Source organism: Manacus candei, unplaced genomic scaffold (assembly GCF_025592945.1).
Source record: "Manacus candei isolate 608988 ecotype Guabito, Panama unplaced genomic scaffold, ASM2559294v1 h1tg000050l, whole genome shotgun sequence".
Taxonomy (NCBI): domain Eukaryota; kingdom Metazoa; phylum Chordata; class Aves; order Passeriformes; family Pipridae; genus Manacus; species Manacus candei.
This window is the reverse complement of record NW_026138098.1, coordinates 37,613,211-37,627,418: the sequence shown is the minus strand read 5'-3', so window position 1 is coordinate 37,627,418 and position 14,208 is coordinate 37,613,211. Positions and strand designations below refer to the sequence as shown.

At 54.4% G+C, this 14,208-nt stretch overlaps 2 protein-coding genes across 3 annotated transcripts; both read left to right on the top strand.

Annotated features, from left to right (window-relative positions):
• The first annotated feature begins 623 nt into the window (after nt 1–623).
• LRRC20 (leucine rich repeat containing 20) lies at nt 624–8,008 on the top strand. 2 transcript variants are annotated; one of them, XM_051799747.1, is made up of 5 exons: nt 624–792; nt 1,908–2,057; nt 3,525–3,692; nt 3,770–4,082; nt 7,427–7,560. In XM_051799747.1, exons 1-4 carry the CDS (start codon nt 711–713, stop codon nt 4,072–4,074), a joined length of 705 nt encoding a protein of 234 aa, XP_051655707.1. In that variant the 5' UTR covers nt 624–710; the 3' UTR covers nt 4,075–4,082; nt 7,427–7,560. The 2 variants fall into 2 exon arrangements, with proteins under 2 accessions (XP_051655707.1, XP_051655708.1); XM_051799748.1 differs by lacking the exon at nt 3,770–4,082 and having other exon boundaries at nt 7,427–8,008.
• Nucleotides 8,009–8,979: 971 nt separating this feature from the next.
• NPFFR1 (neuropeptide FF receptor 1) lies at nt 8,980–13,424 on the top strand. The gene is made up of 4 exons (XM_051799693.1): nt 8,980–9,156; nt 10,813–11,112; nt 11,914–12,013; nt 12,372–13,424. Exons 1-4 carry the CDS (start codon nt 9,123–9,125, stop codon nt 13,168–13,170), a joined length of 1,233 nt encoding a protein of 410 aa, XP_051655653.1. The 5' UTR covers nt 8,980–9,122; the 3' UTR covers nt 13,171–13,424.
• Nucleotides 13,425–14,208: the final 784 nt, after the last annotated feature.

Sequence of the window (14,208 nt, the reverse complement as noted above, 5' to 3'; positions counted from 1 at the left end):
GAATGGGATTCATCCGCATATCCCAAACCAGGGAATGGGATTCATCCCCATATTCCAAACCAGGAAAACGGCATGGATCCCCACATCCTCTACCAGGAAAGGGGACACGTCCTCATGTCCCATACCAGGAAAGGGGATGCATCCAAATATCCCAGATCAGAAAAGAGGAGGCATCTCCATGTCCCAAATGAGGAAAGGGGATGCATCCCCACACCCCAAACCAGGAAAACGGCACGGATCCCCATATCCCAAACAAAGAGATGGGAGGTATCCCCATATCCCAAACAAGGAAATGGGATGCATCCCCATATCCCAAACCAGGAGAAGGGGATGCATCCTTATGTCCCATTCCAGCAAAAGAGATGCATCCCCATATTCCAAACCAGGGAATAGGATGCATCCCCATATCCCAGACAAGGAAAGGGGATGCATCCCCATATCCCAAACCAGGAGAAGGGGATGTATCCTTATGTCCCATTCCAGCAAAGGGGATGCATCCCTATATCCCAAATGTGCCATTCGGGAAAGCCGGGAATCGCATCCCTGAGGGCCATGCCAGGCCCAGCACAGCCTCCCTCCCTCCCCTGGGAACACTGATCCTGCGGGTTATTTTTAGCATCCCTCTCCCGAGAGGCCGGAGTGGTTGGTTTCCTCCTCCAGCCGTGGATCCCCCCGCCCGGAGCCCGTTCCCGGCGGGACCGGGCGCCCACATGCAGAAGAGGATGGGCGAGGCGGTGGCCCGTGTGGCCAGGAAGGTGAACGACACGGTGGAGAACAAAACGGACTCCCTGGGTAAGGCCGGAGCTCCGTCTCGGCTCCCGCTCGGGGCCCGGACAAGGATCGGGTATCCGGGAGCGGGGCTCTATTTTTTGCTGCCACAGTCTAAAAAAAGCTGTGGGCATTCCCTACGGGCGCTGCACCCGCGGCTCCGGAGGAGGGAAAGGCTCCCCTAAAGGGCTCTCAACCCCCCAGAGTTAGAGCAGGTTCCCAGCCATGGCACGTAATCCCGTGGGACGTGTTTGAGGAATACAGTCCCTCCTTGCAGGCGGTGGCAGGAGCAGGGGTTTCCCCACGTTGCCTTGTCAGATCTGTGTTTTCCTGCAATTTCACCCCTCGTTTCCAGCTAATATCCGAGTGCAGGGAGCAGTTCATCAAAGGAGAGGGATGAAAGCCTCTCATTCTCACTCCTGCTGGATTCCCGGTGCTGGGATAATAAACCAGCCTACGTCGGGGAGCTGGAGCTTCATCCCTCAGCCCCTCCACATCCTCCCGAGCGAGGGAAGCGTGGGAGGACCGAGCTCGTGGCTTTGGGGAGGGGGAGGAAGCAGAGCCCGGGTTGAGCATCACGGGGCCGGGATACGAGGTTTCCATCCCCGGCACCTCCCAGGAAGGGAAGCAGAAACAACTCAGAGCAAAACAAAACCGCCAAGAGTTGAGAAGCACAGCCAAACCCTGTTCCCTTCCTCGCTGCTTGCCATGGGACAAACACCCGTCACCAGTGAGCAGTGTGCCCATGGAAAGCCCTGCTCCATCCCCACCAGACGTGGAGGCTGCATCTCTGCCCTGCTCCATCAACCCCAGGGATTTAGGGACACAGGGAAGGGGCATGACCGAAGTTATTAGACATGGACAGGCTGGGGTTTCCAACAAAACATTGCAGCCTGGAAGCAGTTTCAATGTGATTTAGGGTTGAATGCCTAAGGCAGAACAGCCCTGGCGTTCCTGATGGGATCAAACTCCTGGTGCTTGCAGGGGTGGCTGCAAATATCCCTGTAATGGAGAGGAGTAGGCAGGGGACAGCACTCAGATGGGCAAATCGAGGAGTGAGGGGTGGAAAAGCAGGTGGAAAGCAGGGCTCCATCCCGGCTGGGTGCATTACAAGGTGCCAGGGTTCTCTCCGAGGGCAGATCTGGCCAACTGCAAGCTGATGACCTTCCCTGTTGGAATCTACAAAGCCATGAGGAGCGTCACCGAGGGGATCCATCGCATCTCCCTGGCAAACAACGAGCTCAAGTCCATCACCAGCCGATTTGTCACCACCTTCAGCCAGCTGAGAGGTGAGGGACAGCCACTTCCACACCCCCGGCACCCTCAAAGAGCCCCCAGGGGCACAGCACTGGGGAGTCTCCCCTCTGCAGTTTTCACTCCTCTGTGCTCACACCTCATTCCAAGCAGACTTATCCAGACCCCCAAAAATCCATTTTTCCTTATCGTTCCCACCCCTTGCAGGAAGAGGGCACTGGTTTTGCTCACACTCATCCTGCCAAACTCATGTTCTGACACCTTCCAGCAGTGGCCAGGCTGCTGTGGGGGTCATTCATCATCCTCCAGCTCCCTCCAAGGAGCTGGAGCCGCTCCTGTGGATAACGGGGCATGGCAGGGATGGGGCATTCCAGACTGCTGAAGGCATGTTGGCTTGGTGGTGGTTAATTAGTCTCCCTCCTGAGACATCAGTGAGAGTTAATCACTGCAGGAAATGGGGATGATCATCAGTGCCATGGGGACACATCCCTGTGGAGCCCAGTGAAAGCAACCAGAAGCTAATCCACCAAAATACGGCCATGCAAGCACTCAGAGCATTCAGTACCACCATGCTAAACACTGGAAACTGGACTGGGGCTGCTCTGGCAGCTTATAAAATCAATTATTTCGCTTGCAGAATGTGCCACACAACTGCCACTGTGGTGTGTGTCTGGGGAGGCTTCTCTTGTTGTGGAGCTGGAGCTCCTCTAGTCTGGGGAAAAGAAACATGTCGAGCAAAGGAAATCAATTTTTGTTTGCTAGACAGCACAACGAGCCCTGAAGGGAAAAAAGTTTGGTTTCCCAGCAAGGGCTTTGTTCCACCAGCGAACGGATCACTCCAGCAATGAACCTGCCAGGTCTCAGCAGGGCTGTTGCTGGGTAGAGATGCCTCAGGGCTGGGGACAGCCTGAATAAGGCAGGACCTATAAATACCAGGTATTAGCAGGGGCAGGGTAGCTCCTGTGGGTATTTATAGAGCAGAAAGCCCTGTGTCACTGGAGAAGGGTGCTGGGACATCGGGGTTTGGGTTCTGTTCCCATGGCTTATGGACTTTGGGGGAGGAGCGCTGCTCCTGGCCCCGCTGGAGCTCATTGCTAGGGAAACACCACAGAAGGATAAACTCTACAGAGTTATTTTTCACGTATAGGAACTCTTCCACCATTCTGTTTATTCCTCAGGAGGGTTTCAGGCACATGAAGATAAGCCATGGCAAGTGTCCATTGGGGAGGTAATTGTGCTGATTTTACTAGGAAATATTCGTCATTTCTACATCCCCTGCTTGCATAATGCAGCACAGGTTTCATTAGCAAAGCCTGAGGAAGCCAAGAAAAACATCCGCCCTCAAAGTGGCATTCCCAGCAGGCAAAAGTACAATGGCATACCACGGGAAATAGCAAAACATTCCCATTTTTGCAGTTGGAAACCCACTGCTGGACCTGGCAGCCCAAGAGGCTGCAAATTAAGCTATTCGTGAATTATTTCACCACCACCTCTCTTCACAGAACTCAACCTGGCAGGCAACTACCTGCACCGCCTGCCCGAGGAAATCACCTCCCTGCTGCACCTCCGGGCCATCGACCTCTCCCGAAACAGGTTCCGGCGCTTCCCCGAGCCCCTGGCCACTGTCCCCTCCCTGGAGACCATCGACCTGGGAGAGAATGAGATTGCAGGTGAGGAGGGCCTTCTCCCACAGGAGGTGAGGGCACAGGGGTGCAGGGCAGGTGCTAAATAGCCAGAGCCCCTTTAGCCACGTGCCTTTCCCGTGTTTTCACTGCACCCCAGGGAAAAGCCGCTGCAGGCGCTGAGGGAATCAAGCCCCATTCGAGTTTCCCTGTTCACCGCACCGGGATACGGCTCTTTCAGGCGCCTCCAGCTGGGCTGACTCAAAATCACCAGATTTCTTTAAAAAAGAGACGTGACTGCAGAGCCCAGCCCCAGGGGTGCTGGGCTGGGATGTTTGCTGCCGGGCAAAGCAAGGGCACAAGCCCACCTGAACATTCCCCAGAGAGAGTAGGAGCCGCAACACTACAAAACCCCCTAAGAATGAAATGAAAGGAACGGTAAGAGCCGCTCATCCCTCAGCCCTGCAGTGACAGGAAAATCTTTCATGTGCAAAGCTGAAGCCTTTGGAGTCCCCAAAAGCCGGGCAAAGGGGGCAGCTGTTGCACACGGATAAAAGGGGATTTATGCAGGAGGGAGCTTTCAAAGAGCCCAGGTTGGAGCATCCCACAGCCCACACGGATCCCCAGGGAGGTGAATATTGAGTCCGCTCGATTCTGCTGTTTTATCTGGGATTGCTTCAGCTGCTGCTGGGAAAGCTGCTCCCTGAAACACGGGTTTTATTAACAGCATCACATCAGCTGCTCCCCAGCTGTGCCTGCAGAAACACTATATGTTAAATATTGCTCCCATGGGAGCCAGAGAAACCAGGCTCCCCTTGGCTGCTGGTTGTCAGACTTGGGGAAAATAAAAAAAGAGTAAAGTTTAACAATTTCAAGGTAAAATGTTTTAGGGACATATCTTAGTAGTGCACACAATGCTGTCTGGCTTCAGAAACAGGTGAGATTGTCTTATTTTACACATTTTCTGGAAAAGGAAAAGGTAGAGGCTACAAAGCCAGGGGGCTTCAGCCCATTTTTCCAAGGAAACAAAAGTCTGGGCAATCACACTGCTCCTGCCAGTCCTTACCAAATACCTTCCAGGCCCACCTGCACGTGAGTTTGTGTTATATATATATATGTATATATGTATGTATTTTTACATATTAATATGGTTTTATACTCTATCTTCGAGCTTGTACTTATATTTATATACATATATAGAAATATACATACATGTATATATACACCTTCTCCTCCCATGCCAACCTGGCACAATAGTGGAAGGAGAGTTAGGGAGAGTCCATCACCTTGAATTTAACTGGCACAAATTTAGGTTTTCCTTAACAGCCATGAACTGGAGGTTGTAGGTAATGTTTTCCAGCTAAAGGGAAACAAGAGTAAAAGGAGATTAATTAATGCCTGCCTGGAGCCTGTGGGCTCTGTGAAAGGAGACATTTAATGCCACAACCTTCCCTTTTCATCTCAATAAGCTCTTAAACTCGGACTGTAATTATGTATATATTACTGTCAGTGCTTTTAACTCTTTCCCTGATAATTAGACTTATATCAAATCAGGGTTTTAAGTTCCCAAATCCATGGGGATGCTTGGATGCCTGGAGCTTCAGCTTCTCTTTCCCTTATTCCTTGATTAATAGTTCAATGGAGACGACGTTGAGACTGCTGCCAAGGCTGGGCAGGTCACTGCCGGGGGCAACTGGGGTTAATTGTGTCCTCCCATGTAGTGATGGGACAAGGGGGAATGGTTTTAAACTGAAAGAGAGTGTGTTTGGTTTGGATATTAGGAAGAAATTCTTCCCTGTGAGGGTGGGGAGGCCCTGGCACAGGTTGCCCAGAGAAGCTGTGGCTGCCCCAGCCCTGGAAGTGTTCAAGGCCAGGTTGGACGGGGCTTGGAGCCACCTGGGCTGGTGGAAGGTGTCCCTGCCCATGGCAGGGGCTGGAGTGAGATGATCTTTAAGGTCCTTTTCAACCCAAACCATTCCATGGTTGTATGGTTCTACCACCACCCTTGATGTGAGATAATGGCACAGAAAAGGCATTTTTGTTAATAACCACAGAGGAGCCAGTGAGTTTGGCACCAGCAGGTTTGGAGGAGCCTCGGAGGAGCTGGTGCCACCAAAGGATGTGGGTAATGCTAAAAGGTGACAGGGAAGCAGCTCTGAGCTCAGCAGGGTCCTTTCCCCTTCAATTTGCAGCCATACCTGGCTGTTAGTGCTCATCACCAGCTCCTCAGACACCTCACAGCCCTTTCATACACACCTCCTCAGATGCCTCCCAATCCCTCAGCATCCCTTTCATCTGAAGGAACTGGGTTTGTCACTCATCATATTCTGCTTTAATTAGGAAAAGCCTTTTTTGCCCCTTTTTTGTTTGACTGGTGAAGCCAGCACAAATAGTTGAGGCTCAAACACAAATGTCTTATCTGCTGGGAAGCCAGCAACAGATGTTTTGGGTTGTTTACAGAGGAATTTGGGGCTCCCATGGCACAACCTTACAGCTACAGGCTGCACTATGTGCCCTGCCTGTCCCTTCATGCCGGGGTGAGTCACCACTCCTTACCTGGAATTAAGGTGCAGAGTTGGGCTTGTTTCCACTCAGAGCAAGGCTTGGTCCCTAAAATAATTCCCTTAACTCCCTAAATTCAAGCGAAGTGGGGGTAAGCACTTTTAACTTTATCACACTGCACAGACCTAGAAGATGATTAAACTGGAAGATCTGTGAAAAAATAATATTATTTTTGTGCCTCAAGGGGAAAAAAAGGCAAAATGATACAGGAGAATTGCAGTGAAAAAATCCACCATGAAGAAGAGTTATTAAAAAACAATCATGTGAAGCTCTGCCTGATGAGAGATGAGTTGCTAAGGAATACATGTATGGAAAATAACACTGGTTTCTGGAGGAGAATGAGGGAAAAAACAAAGGCATCGAAGTGTTTGAGCTTTTTTCCAGCGTAAAGTAAGTTTCATGGTCTAAAAATCACATAATCATCCAGCTATAATTACAACACCACAGTTCTGCTCTAGGTGTTGGCAGAAGAAATGGGAGCTGGGATAAAAAAGGCTCTTGGTCTTTTAGTGACCAAATTAAGAAGAAATTGGTTTTGGTAAATCAGGCAGGCCCAAAATATAGTGATTTGGAGCAAAAAAATCTATCACCTTTGAATTACCTAAATGGTTAGTTTTTTGTATCAGTTTCATTCCTCTGCCATCAGTGGATTCACATTGGGACCATCCAGGAGAAATGCACTTTTTCTTAATGTTAGGTTCATAAATGTAATGTTTTCTAAAGGAAAACACCCAAATTCATGGAAATTGCAAAATAGGAGGGTTCCTGTTGATGGCCAAGAGCCATTTTGCAGCCTGTCCAAAGAGGGCAAAGAGCACATGCTCTCCTGCTAGCCTGGTAAAGGCTCCTGGGCATTGCAACACTGGGAATAAAATCAGGGAATAAGTCTTTGAATACCAGTTTAGTGCCCCAGCAGGGGGTTTATTAGGACCGGGAGAACTGGAGGGCAGTGTCCGCATTGAATATCGTGGTGTTCTCGCAAAGACATTTCACAGAATGACAGAATCATTGGAAAAGCCCAACCCATAACGATCTGCTTGAGTAGACGTGTAATCTAGGATTTTATTGTGTTTCTGTTGCGATCAAAGCCTGCAGAGCTTTGATCAGGAGCAGGTTGAGCTCCAGGCTGTCCATCACGAGGAGCTTCCCCCGCTCCGCCTCTCCGAATTCCCCGGCAGGAGACGCCGGGAGGGGTTCTCAGCTCCGCGCTGTCTTTGCAGAGGTGCCGACGGAGAAGTTGGCGTCCATGGCATCGCTGCGGAGCCTCAACCTGCGGGACAACCCCGTCGGCCCCGAGGTGCGGCTGCTCGTCCGGCCCCTCGTCCCCTTCGACCTGCTGCTGTCCCCAGAGGAGCCCATCCCTGAAGCCTGACAGGGGCTCGGGGTGCCCAGGCGAGCTGTCCCGAGGGGCGACTGCCCACGAGAGTGATTTGGCTTAGGTCAGTCCCTGCTGCGCCCCTATTCCTGTCCCAAACCTGCGGCGAGGCAGCCAGTCCCTCATTTTACTTTAATGAAAAGCGAGCAGCGGGGCTCCTCCGTGAGCGGATGGCTCTGCCGGCTCCCGAGCCAGGGAATCTCCCGCTTGTGTGTTTGGGGGATGCAGAGGAGCTGCAGTGCATGCGGTGCGAGGTTTGGGTAAAGCCGGGGGAAGTTGGATGTTCGGCTCCATCCTTCCTGCCTGGGCGGCGACGGGGAGCAGCCGGGACGGTGGGGGACATCCCTGGGGCCGTAAGGGTTCGCCCTGGAATCGCTGACATCTCGGTGTGCCAAGTGCCTGATTAAACGCTTTCCTGTTACACCAAGGGGGTTTGTGTCTGCTTAAATTTGAATTATCAGTCTTCCCCTTAAAGAAGCCGCTTCGTACGTCTCCACAGCTGCTCACTGCAGCCTCCGGCTGGATTCTGCACAGACCTCAGCAGTATTTCCTTGGCAAAATCCTTGGTTTTCCAAGGATTCTTTTGTTTTCCCTCTGGTTTTTTTTCCACCATGGAAATTGGAGCAAACCAGTAGCTGCAGGTTCCCACACGCTGCTCACCCCGTGGGTGTCCCCGGGTGTGTGCACCCATCTCCTCGGGGCTGTGGGTCCTCAAGAAGTGCTGTTTTCTCTCCCAGGAAGAAATGTCCTGGAGAGAGCAGCTCCTCGGTGTCAGGGAGGCCACTGCCAAGCACACTCGTGTCCCAGTAGCAGCTGCCTGTGAAAAGGAAAAACACAAACTCCTGGGAGAAACCACAGGTGTTATCTCAAAACGGTTTGTTTAAACGTCTCCCTGTTTTGCTCCTTTGGGTTTTTTTTAAGAGACAAACACTTCCCAGTGGCGTTTGTCCAGCCAGGACAGGTTAATCCTGTAAATCCTTCTAGACTTGCCAAACTTTGGTAAAGGCCATGGTAAGAAGCGAGTTGTTGATATTGGGAATACTGGAGCAGCTTGGAGTCAGGACCATCATCCCTAAAGATCGTGTTGCTTTTCCCTACTGCATGGGGTGATGGAGGGGGGTCCTCCCCACCCGCGTTGTGGCTCCTGGCATGTTTTCCACCCCGGCGTTGCTGGGGACACCGGCCATCAGCTGCCAGCATCAGTGTGGGGACCTCGGAGGCAGCGAGGGGGACGTAGACCCCGACCCTCCCCAGGGGAGCAAACCTGCTCCCTCTCTCTCCTGGTCTCCCTGGTCCCCCCGCGCTGGCTCATCCCTGGGGAGGCTGCGTGTGGGTGCCCCGGTGGTATCCATGGCGATGGGAGGCTGTCCCCCCGCCGCCCCCTCCCCTTCTCCGCCGCAGCCCGAGCAGCCGCAAGCGGCGCGGCGGCACCGCGGCAGCGGCTCCGCGGTAGCGGCACCGGGGCTCGGGACCGGGGAACCGGGGGAGGGACGGGGGCAAAACTGCCCCCCACCCCCGGCGGCAGCCCCCGCGCGCCAGCGATGCAGCCCCCGGAGCCGGGTCGGGCCGGCGGAGGTGAGTACCGACCCCCGGTTTGTTTCATTTGATCCCCCCGCAAAAGCCGGCCCCCCGTCCCCAGCCCCCTGTTCCATCAGCCCAGTCTTTTCCTGCGGTGGTTTCCCACAGCCGGGCAGGGAGGCAAGCGGTCCCTCGCCCCCCGCCCGGTACCCCCTTCCATGCCTGCATCCCTCCATCCATTCATCCATCCGTCCACCCATTCATCCATCCACCCATTCATCCATCCACCCATTCATCCAGCACCAACCCTGGCTGCTCAGCCACCCCTTATTTTCCTTTCCCCGTCTTCCACCTCGCTCTTAAAACCACCTCTAATTCCATAGGACACCCACCTCCCGCTAATGCTGCACTGCAGCCCAAAAAAGGTTAAGTCCAGCAAAGTTTTGGGGTTAACATTGTACATTTTGGGCAATCTCGTTACAGTCTTTGCTCCTGCTAACGAAGGAGCACTCCTGCTAACGAAGCTGGGTCATGTGAGTGCGTCTGATGCCGACTGGCTGGAGAATCTTGTCCCCCAGTCCCGCTGCTTTCTTGCCTCTCCAAGACGCTCCTTCCCCTGTGTCCCTGGGCTGCAAACCCGCCCAGCACCTTTCTAAAGCCCGGTTGGAAACGTCTTGCCCAAATCCTGCACCCCGGACACGGTCATAGGGGCTGGAGGGGCCCTTCCTGCGTGCAGGAGCCTTGGAGAAGCCCAGGCAGTCCCGGTGGCTCGAAAAGCGCCTTGGCTGGCGAGCTGAGCACCGGCACCGGCACAGGGATGGGGGATGCTCCAGCTGCCCATCACGCAGCGGCTCTGGGGGCTTTCTCAGAGCAGGGCTGACCTGCAGGCAGTTAGGCTGAACCTTAGAGATAAAATATGCCTTTTCTTGCCTTAAAATTGCAGGCTGGGTTTTCCCGGTGTCAGTCCCGTCACCACTGCAGGCAGCTGCTGCTCCCGGCATCCTCCCGCGTCCCTGCCTGCGTAACGCTGGGGAAACCCGAGGGTGGGAGCTGCCCAGACCCGCTCGCCGTTAAATCCTTAGTGACAAAATTCCATCCCCCACTCCATCAGAAGCTCCCAGATAATGATCAGAGTCGTAATTATTGCTTTATACCTTAAACGGAGGGCAAGGTCTCCTCTGCCCCAGTCTCTCTCCCTCAGGTACTGCAGGTTTGCCAGGGAGAATAAGAGTTTAGGGAATCTCAAACTGTAAACCTTGGAAGCACAAGGAGAAGCAGCAGCAGCCACCCGGGAGCAGGGATGCTCCCCAGCCAGCCGTGACGGGGACCACATGGATACAGCTTCCCAAAAGGCCAGAGCACTGAAATGTCAAGATGTGGATTCATTTCCTTGCTTTATCCCCAAAAAAACCCATGTGATCAGGATGCCTTCTGGGCTGCTCTAATTCCTCATCAAAAGAGTTATATAAATAAGAATGACTTAAAAATGAATGATATAAAATAATGATTCACCTGACGTGCTGCAGTACCCTGAGCTGTGTAACCCAAGGACGGGGAGACTTGCTGGGCCACTGTGATGATCCCAACAGGATGTGTCCCAGCCAGGCTGGGCATTGGAATAAACATGAAAGCCCACTTTGAGGGTATTAAGAAATGAAGGGAATAATTGCTTTACCCTCTCCCAGCTTCATTTTCCTGCCTTCCCTTCCCCAGGCCCTTCCAGTGGCACCTGGTGGCCAAACGGCACCACAAGCTACAGTCACCTCCTGAAGGAGAACTACACCTTCCTGGCCTACTACCAGCATTCCTCCCCTGTGGCCCTCATGTTCATCCTGGCCTACACCTTCATCTTCCTCATGTGCATGGTCGGCAACATCCTGGTGTGCTTCGTCGTGGTGAAGAACCGCCAGATGCGGACGGTCACCAACATGTTCCTCCTCAACCTGGCCATCAGCGACCTGCTGGTGGGCATCTTCTGCATGCCCACCACCTTGGTGGACAACCTCATCACAGGTGAGCAGGGCAGTGGAGGGGAGAGACACAAGACAGGGGAGAGAAAGTGGTGGGGGGAAGGAACATCCCCCACTCACCTTCTGCCCCCCACGTATGAGGCCAAGCCCTGGGTGGTGTTTTTGGTGAGGATGAGAAGGGCACGTGGTGGCCTCTCAACCACACCTGAGGAAAGGTGTGATTTCACTTAGAGTTCCTATTTTAGGGGGGAAACATCCTTTTTTTTTTTTCTTTGAGGTTTTGACTATTTTTGGCAAAATAATCTTAATGCTGCATTTGCATATTTATTTAAAGTTCAGCCCTTCTTCATCAAGCAACCCTGAAAAAAACCCTCTTCTTCCTGCATCCATCTTCTTCTGTGATGGCTCAGCCGTGCCCGTTGCCCTTTCCAAAGATAAGGGGTGACATTTGCCAGAGTTCAGCCACAGCGGCAGCCAGGCCACAGGGCAGAGTTTGTGTTTATTGATTTATTGTGTTTATTGCCTTGGCATTGGGGTCAAGAAACAAGATGAAAGTCCTTCTGATTGATGATCCCAAGGTAGGTCCCCATGATAACAGCTCAAGCCCTAGACAAGGGCAGGAGAAATGGCAGCCACCATCTTCCTTGAGTTCACAAGAGTGTCATTTTTTTACCTATTTTGGGTTTTTTCTCCAAGCATCTGTGCTGCAAAAGGCCATGTCCGTATGAGCTCCCCCTTAGGAGCAGGATTTAGCATCCCCCAGCAACAACACAGTGGATGGGGACATCTAAAGGGAGCTGGCCAAGCCCAAGGCACCTACAGCCTCCACGGTGTCCCCTCACAGGTTGGCCCTTTGACAACACCATGTGCAAAATGAGTGGCCTGGTGCAGGGCATGTCCGTCTCCGCCTCCGTTTTCACACTGGTGGCCATCGCCGTGGAGAGGTACGTTGGCTTGGGAGTGTGGGAATGTGGGAATGTGGGAATGTGGGGCCAACTGCCTCCAGCAGCTCCAGGTGTCCTGTGTGGTTTCCACCACGGGAAAGCTCCTGGGGATGTCAGGAGCGTGTCCCAGCTCTCCATAAGGACCACTAAGCTGTCCACGGGGCATTCCAGCAAGCTGTCCTTCCCCACCATGAAAACACCGAAGCTGGAGACACCCCAACCTACCCCTGCCACCAAAAGCGTTATGTGAAGAGCAACCCACCTCACCCTCCCTCCACACCCCCGGGTCCCGGCCGTCCTCCTTCCCCAGGGATGTCCCAGTAGGTGCCCAAAGCCACTGCCATCTGCCCTCCCATAGGTTTCGCTGCATCGTCCACCCGTTCCGGCAGAAGCTGACGCTGAGGAAAGCCCTGCTGACCATCGCCATCATCTGGGTGCTGGCCCTGCTCATCATGTGCCCCGCTGCCATCACCCTGACTGTCACCAGGGAGGAGCACCACTTCATGGTGGACACCTACAACAACTCCTACCCTCTCTACTCCTGTTGGGAGGCCTGGCCCGAGACGGGGATGAGGAGGATCTACACAACCGTCCTCTTCTCCCACATCTACGTGGCCCCGCTCGCCCTCATCGTCGTCATGTACGCCCGCATCGCCTTCAAGCTCTTCAAGTCGGTGGCGCCTGCCCATGGCCGGGAGGAGCCGGAGGGAAGGAGGATCTCCCGCAGGAAGGCCAAGGTCATCAACATGCTCATCATCGTCGCCCTCTTCTTCACCATCTCCTGGCTGCCCCTCTGGACGCTGTTGCTGCTGACGGACTACGGGTGGCTGAGCGAGGGCCAGCTCCACCTGGTCATCGTCTACGTGTACCCCTTCGCCCACTGGCTGGCCTTCTTCAACAGCAGCGCCAACCCCATCATCTACGGCTACTTCAACGAGAACTTCCGAAGAGCCTTCCAGGAGGTCTTCAGGAACCCCCTCTGCTGGCTCCGGTGCCGCCACCGCAGGCCCTACACCCCCCGGAGCCACGGCCACGGGACCTTCCTCGGCACCCGCAACCGTGTCTTCACCCAGGCACGGAGCAGCGACTCGCCCCCCGTGTGCGAGTCGGGGCCGCTGGCCCTGCGCCGCGCTGGGGCCCCCGCCTGGGACGGCTGAGGGGCCTCTGGACTGAGGGCTTGTGGGGTGGGGAGAGGGGATTTGGCACCTCGTGGGCCACAGGTCACCAAAATAAAGGCACGTCCCACCAATGCCACGTCCCTGCCTTGGCTCCTCTGCTCCCCCCCCAGCACCACCCAGAGGGCCCCAGCTGAGCCCCCCGGCACCACAGGCCCCTGCTCTGTCAGTACCCCCTTCATGCAGCTCCAGTCCAGCCATGGGGCCATGGAGTGTGGGGACCAGGGAGCAGGGAGGGAGAATGGGCTGTCCCAGGCTGTGCCATGCTTGGAGAACTGTGCAGGCCTTTGCTGGCCCATACCAGGCTGTGCTGGCCCAAGCCATGCTGTCATGGCCGTGCTGCACCATGCCATACCATAGTGCTGTGGATGTCTAGGCTGGACCAAGCCACGATGGGCTGGCTGGACCGAGCCGTGTTGTGCTGGATCAAATCACGCCATGCTGGACCAAGCCACACCATGCTGGATCCTGCCCTGCTATCATGGCCATGCCAGACCATGCCAAAGCACACTGCTGTGGCCACAGTGGACCAAGCCACCCCATTCTCTTGTGGCCATGTCGGACCATGCCACCCTGTACTGCTGTGGCCATGCCATGTCATCCCATGCTGTTATGGCCGTGCCGTGCCAGACCATGGCAGTCCATGCCACCCCACACTGTTATGGCCATTCCATACCATCCCACCCTATCCCATCCCATTCCATCCCTGTCCCACACACCTCATCCCATCCCATCCCCCCCAGTCCCATCCCATCCCATCTCACCCATGTCCCACCCACTCCATCCCTGCCCCATCCCATCCCATCCCTGTTCCTGTCCCTGTCCCATCCCATCCCATCCTTGTACCCTCCTATCCCATCCCTGTCCCATCCCATCCCATCCCGTCCCTGTCCCTGTCCCTGTCCCATCCTATCCCATCCCATCCCATCCCTGTCCCCATCCCATCCCTGTCCCATCCCATCCCTGTCCCCATCCCATCCCATCCCATCCCATCCCATCCCGTCCCTGTCCCATCCCTGT